Raw genomic sequence first — 6,569 nt, 5'->3', positions numbered from 1 at the left:
CCGGCCCAGCCCGCTAAGCAACCAGGGAAAGCCGCACTGCCCCACCGTGGCCTCAGCCCCCCCCCCCCCCGGTGGCCAGGCTGCCACGCGTGGTTCCAGCCCTCCACCGCAGTGTCCCCAGCCTTAGGTCGTTAGGCACGTCTGGGCAGGCTGTGCCGTCCCTTGCCTCCGTTCCTAACCGGCCCGGCAACGGTGCTCACCTCCCTTGCCACTGCCGGAGCCAACCCCTGGGACCGGTGCCCACAGCCCTGGGCAAGCGCCCTGCTGTGACTGCGCCCAGCGACCCTCTCTTGCGGCCCGTGGGACCTAGTGCAGCCCTGCCCCGTCTCGCGGCCGCCCAGCCCCCCCCCCCCACTGCCGCACTGGGTGTGGGTCAGCCCAGGGGGAAACGTGCCCATTTTGCCCAGGCCTTGCACACCGACCTACGTGCCGGTGCGGAACTAGCCCGATGGGCGAGCTTCTCCTCCCAGCAGAGCTGCCAGAAGCGGCTTCATGAAGAGGTCAAAAGCAGCCCCCCATCGCCATAGGGCAGCTGCCCTGACGTGCTGACACCGCACCATTGTGCCAGCGCGGCTGCAAACCCCATGCAGCCGCCACAGGCACCAGGTCACGCGCGGCACAGCTAGTGGTGGAGGGGCGGTGGGTCCTGTTGGCTGGCACAAGTCCTCTGTCCTGTCTGCTTCATGGGGGGGGGGGGCGCGCAGCTGCCCCCCCCCTCTCCCCCACTGCCCGGCGTGCTCGCACCCATGAAGCAGTTTCCATTACCCACAGGGGCGCTCAGCACCCCCACTATAAAAGTTGTTCCAAGGCTCCAGGGTGGCCGAGCCATGCGGCAGGTGGTCGCCTCAGTCGCGGGGTAGAGTCCAGCCCAGTGGGTTTCTATGGGTGCTACCCCTCAGCCCTGGGTCATCTCGTGGGGTGCCAAGGACCATGCTGTGTCCCAGATGTAGCCAGCCTGGTGTAACCGTCACCAGGCGGATTTGAACCTAGGATCTCTGGAGCTGAGTATTGGAGCCTCTACCCTCTGAGCTAAAACCCAGCTGGTACCGCTCGCATTGCTCAGTAACCACACTATGGCTACGTCTGAACTAGCAGCTTCTTGCAGAAGCACAGCTGTTCTGCCACAAAAACTTGCCGGCTGTCCACACTGCACGAGCGTTCTTCCAGGAGCAAATTTACAGAACAGCGTCGGAAAACAGGGCTTCTTCCGGACGAGTTATTCCTCTCCCCACAAGGAATAAGCCCTCTTGCGCAAGAGCTCTTCCAGAAGAGGCCAGTGTAGACAGACAAGATGAATTCCTTGCGCAAGAAAGCCCTGTGGCTAAAATGGCCAGCGGAGCTTTCTTGCGCAAGAGAGCGTCCACACTGCCATGTGCCTTTTGTGGACGAGTGCCATGGATGCTCTTGCGCAAGAAGCTGCCAGTGTAAACGTAGCCTAGGTGTGTGGGGTACATTGGCTCCTAGGAAGGGGAGTCACTCGCCACATCCGAGGTGGGCCACGGCCTGAGGCAGGAGCCCCACGTGACAGGCACTGGCAGGGCCGCCATGTGTACGGCATTGCCTACGCTAATCCCTGGCCGTGTGTGGTGCACAACCCCCCCCCCCCCTGGACACACACACACGATTGCTGCTGCACACAACACCTGGCTTGCTTTCCCTGAGCCGGGCAGACGGGGGAGGAAGCAGCAAAAAGTCAATTTCTCCAGCCCGGCGCAGCTAGAAAATGTGGCTCTGGAGCCCCCCTCCCAGGCAGGCGGCCGTAAAGCAGCTCTCCAGGGATTTGCAGGGCTCCCCTTGTCTAAGCCGGGACCCTGAAAGGCAGGCGGGACGCGGCTCTGCGGAAGGGCGCGACGCTGGCTGGAGACACCGGCCACATGCTTACTGTGCACCCCTGGGCCCTTTGACTCGGGGGCTAACGCCGTGCGCAGAGCCGGCCTTCGGGCAGGCAGCCTGAATGCCTCGCACGACAGGGCCGGGCGTCCCAGGAGAAGTTCTGCGCGCCAGGCCCAGCCTTTCCGACAGCGGCCCCGTCGGGATAAATCCACGGAGGCCAAGGCGCCGTCCTGTTTGTCATTTGGCTGCTGCTGAGTTGCTAGAACCTAGCGCGCTGGGGCTACCCTACAGCCTGCCCGGGAGCAGGGTAGCGCGGCTGACCCGTTGTGCCTTTTCCTCGCTGGCTGTGCAAGAACTGCGGGAGCTGTGTGGAAAGAGGGCAGCCCCCTTGTGGCGTGGGAGACATTCGCTGCCTGGGGAAAGACGTGGCCAGCAAATGGGGGAGAGGCGCCGGCGTGCTTTCGAACGCCAGCTCCTGCAGGTGAGCTGGGGGAGTTTTAGAGCTCCTGGGAGTCACCGACGCAAGGGAAACTGCTGGTCCCCCACAAGTGTTCTCTCCAGTTTTTACTATTTGGGTGCAGAATAAATTTTGTGTTGTGCACCGAAGTATGTGAGGATGTGCACCACCCAGAGAAACACACGGCTGTGGGTGCTCTGCTAATCAGGGAATGTGGGTCCCTCCCCCAGTGGGGCAGGGTGGGGCGAGTGTGAATGGCCGGCGTGTTAACGAAGGGGTCCAACTGACCAGCATAGACGTAGCATTTACCGAGTAACACAGGAGACACCAGGGCCCAGCAGTGGACGGCACTGGCCTGTAAGGACGGCTGTGCCATTCCTCATGCCTTGCTGCTCTTGTGGCGTGAACCGGGCGCCATCGGCTGCTGAAAGACGTTTCACGGGGCTGGACTGTTAGAACAGAAACAGGCGGCAGGTTTGCAACAGCCTCGCAGCCTGTTGCCGGGAGCCGCCCTCGGTTGGACGCGTGCTGTACCCCTGCAGCCAAAATGCGGATACCACCAGCCCTCCCATTACCCCAGGAAACAGGGCAAGCGCTGTGCCCGGCCACGGCCCAGTTGCCTACCAAGGGGGCTGAGGGAAATTGCTCCCACGCCGCCTCAGCAGGAAGGTGGCAGCAAATTCTGGCTCTGCAGCCTGGGGGAAAGGCAGTTCTGGTCCCCTCCCTGGCCGGGTCCTCCTGGCCACGCAATCGCCCCGCTGCAGCCTGGCTCTGCGTCTGCGCTAACGGACGGAGCTGCCGGGCGTTGGGACAGGCGGGACCGAGCGCAAGCACCTGGGCAGCAGCCCCCCGCCCGACTGGGGAAGTCTCCAAAGCCCACAACCGGCAGCTGGGAGCGGGTCCCGGGGAGGCCCGGCTCCGGAGTCAAGGAGAGGCGGGGGAGGTACAGCATTAGCTGCATTACTGGGGATGGAGGGGGGGATGTTGGCCCTTGCTCTGAGCTGCTCCACTCAGTCTCAATGCCCTGGAAATGTGGGTGTGGGGTGAGGGCAAGGGCCAAGTTCCCGGCTGCTTTTTTTGGCAAAGGAGCAGCATTGCCAGGAGCCCCTCCCCCTAACCCCCCGCCTGCCGCAGCACTTTGAACAGCTGCAGCGCAATGGGGCGACTGTCACCCCTGTGCAGGGCCGGGGTTCGCTCCCCATTGGCGTCGGGGATCACCTCGACCTGGAGCGGCCGAGGGGCGGAGCGGACAGCCCCAGGGTTACGTCTCCCTGCGACTGCAGAAGAGGACACTGCAAGGTACGGACGTGGTGGCCTACGAGAGTTAAGGCAACACGAAGCACGCAGCAAGGACCCGGGCGGCCCGGGAGCAGAGGGGGCCGCTGCTGCTGCAGGGCATGCGCCCGCTCCCCCCGGCAGGACGCAGCGAGGGGCGTTTGCACAAGCACAGGTGCAAATTGCAGCCCCAGCAGTGTGTCACCGTAACCACCCTGAGACTATCCGGGGCAGGGCACGTCAACTTACCTGTCACTCGGGGCGGCCCTGGGCCTGCTCCGGAATGGAAGCCCCAAAGAGGACAGCCCGAGCTCAGTGCCTTCCACGTGCCCCAAGCAATGTTCTCGCTAAACTTTACCCACGTGTGGAATAATGTTACGTGCGCCACGTCCTGTGTGAATGTGCACCACCCGCAGGCACAAAGAGGTGGGTGCTCTGCCACTCAGCTGGGAGGCACTGGACTGCTGAGCAGCCGCACAAGCGCCCAGCGGCCAGGAAACACAGGCCCCAAGCTGCGAGTGGGGCAGTGTGGGCCGGGAGCCGGCTCACCGTGCAGCGGCTGGCAATCGAGGGGCTCGGCTGAGTCCCCTTCTCTTCGTACCACGTCGCAGAGGGCTCCTGTCCCAGGCAGACACGGTGCTCGGCCGACAGGCTTCCTCGAAGGGCAATTCCACCCCCCAGGCTGTATGGCCAGAGTCCGCCCGCGCGAGAGGCGCAGGGTCCAGGCCCCGCTCCTCCGGGGGCGATGGGGAGGCACCAGGCCGGGGTGATGGAAGAACTGGGTGGTTCCCCTGCATGGAGACCAGCCCCCCAGCGGGAATTGGGCGTGCCATGCTGCGGCTCCTCCCCCAATCGCCTTGCGGGGGCAGAGGAGGGACCCCGGCCTGAGGCCACAGAAGGGACCGGGTAGGTGAACACGTGTGGCCCAGCGGGGGCCGCGTTCAAACCAGGGTGCCGGGCTCATAGTAACTGACTCCGAGGCTGCGTAGGAAAATAAAAGGGTTCTAATGGGATGAACAACATTAAATAAATATTTAATCCCAAGTCCGTGGCCTCGCTCAGAGCTCGTCCTTCGGGTTGATGTCCAGGTCGCCGGCCCCGGGGCGCTCCTGGTCCAGCGCGGCTATCACCTCGTCGGCATGGATTCGCTCCTGCGGCGGAGAGGGGGAGGAGGAGTAAACAGCAGCAGCAGCTTCGGTGCCTCCGCTCGTCCCTGACGTTTCTCCATCGAGGAGGGAGCTTGTGCTTAGGTTGCATCCCGGCCTTCATGTGCCGGGACGTAACCTAGGCACAAGCCCCTTCGGGATGGAGCAGGTGCTAGCCATTCTCAGCTCTGCCACCGCCTTGGGGAGGTCACATGACCGTTCGGTGCCTCAGTTTCCCCTCCCACCCGTTCGCTGTCTTGCCTTTTCGATGGCCAGGCCTCGCCCAGCACACAGATGGCCCCTAGCACGAGGGGGCCCGTAGTGCTGCTGTATCACACAATCCCTGTACGTGTGTCCTACGCTCAGCACTAAGGGATGGACGTGGGTGTGTGTGTGTTGCCAGAGCCCAGAAGGCAGCAGTGCAGTTTAGCGGCTGGACTGGCCGACGGGGGGTCGGGACCCCTGGGATTCACAGCGGTGACGGGCTGTGAGGGGGGGAGCTGGCTCACCCTTCGGTCTGTGGGCGAAATGGGCCCTGGCAGGCAGACCTAACGGAGCTGACTGGCAGACACCACCCTGTGGGTTTGCACCGGGATCCCGGTCATTGGCCAAAGCGCCCACTAGGTGTCACCACCGCGCCGGGTCCGTTTACACGGCAAAGGGGAACCCGCCGCGGGGCTGACGGGGGCTGGTCGGGGGTTGGGGGCTGCTGACCCACAGAAAACTTAGTCAGGGCGGCACAAAACCCCCAACACTTCACTGACGTGGCCCTCAACGGGGAAGCAAAAAGACGCTCCCCACGATCCCCGACAGGGGCCCGGGCTAGTAGACTTTGTGGGCCCCCCTTGTTCTGGGTGGGGCCAGAAATGAGGGGTTCAGTGTGGGGGAGGGGGCTGCTGGGAAGCAGGCTTGGGGTGTGGGGTCTGGGAGGGTATCAGGAGTGGGATGGGGGGTCTGGGAGGGAGGGGGTGCAGGAGTGGAATGGGGGGTCTGGGAAGGAGGGGGGGTGCAGGAGTGGGTTGGGGGGTCTGGGAAGGAGGGGGGGTGCAGGAGTGGGATGGGGGTCTGGGAGGGAGGGGGGTTCAGGAGTGGGATGGGGGTCCAGGAGGGAGGGGGTGCAGGAGTGGGATGGAGGTCTGGGAGGGACGGGGTGCAGGAGTGGGATGGAGGTCTGGGAGGGACGGGGTGCAGGAGCATACTGGGGGGGTGGGATTTGGGCAGGAAGGTGGGTGCAGGAGCGGGCTGGAGGTGAGGGGTCTGCTCCTGCACCTGAACTTCTGGGCAAAATGAGGGTGGGGGATCTGGGGATGTGGGGGGATGGAAGAGCTCAGGGATGGGGCCCCAACACCACCAGCTCCCCGATGCTGCGGGCGGGGTAGCCCCGAGCCTCAGGGGCTGGATCCAGGCAAGCTGGGGGCGGCCTCTGGCCTCCGGGCCTTGGGTTCCCCCCCCGTGGACCGTAGCTCAGCAGCCCCTTCGCACGCTCCATGAGCCAGAGTCTGCAGGCCCGGGCCAGCTGTGGGCGTGTGTCCGCCGTGCAGACGCACCCTAAGCCAAGCCCAGACGGCAGCCCTGCCTCTAGACCTGGCCACACGCAAGGGCCACAGGGGAGCCCTCTGGGCATTTAGCGCCAATCCGCTAGCTCCCTGGCCCCTCTCGGTCGCTGGGCGTCGGGGGCCGGCCCTGGGAGGAGGGCATCAGGCGGCGAGAGGTTGGCCGAGATCTGCGTTGAATTGGGGGGGAGAACAGGGGGCGGGACTCTCACACCGGGGTCACTGAGGTGCGTCTACACTGCACCCAGGCGTGGGGATGGTGGCTCACACGGCCGGCCCCGCGCGAGTTGGGCTCTGGCGAACTCC

At 64.6% G+C, this 6,569-nt stretch overlaps 1 protein-coding gene across 1 annotated transcript in view; it reads right to left on the bottom strand.

Annotated features, from left to right (window-relative positions):
- Positions 1-4,551: 4,551 nt before the first annotated feature.
- The window catches only part of P3H2 (prolyl 3-hydroxylase 2), a 114,104-nt gene continuing 112,086 nt past the window's right edge, over positions 4,552-6,569 (bottom strand). The window contains exon 15 of the mRNA XM_075938264.2: positions 4,552-4,716. Within this exon, the coding sequence (XP_075794379.2) occupies positions 4,624-4,716 (93 nt within the window). The 3' untranslated portion in view covers positions 4,552-4,623. The remainder of the gene's footprint in view (positions 4,717-6,569) is intronic.

Source organism: Pelodiscus sinensis, chromosome 10 (genome assembly GCF_052426305.1).
Source record: "Pelodiscus sinensis isolate ZL-2025 chromosome 10, ASM5242630v1, whole genome shotgun sequence".
NCBI lineage: Eukaryota > Metazoa > Chordata > Testudines > Trionychidae > Pelodiscus > Pelodiscus sinensis.
This window is presented reverse-complemented; position numbering and strand designations above follow the sequence as displayed.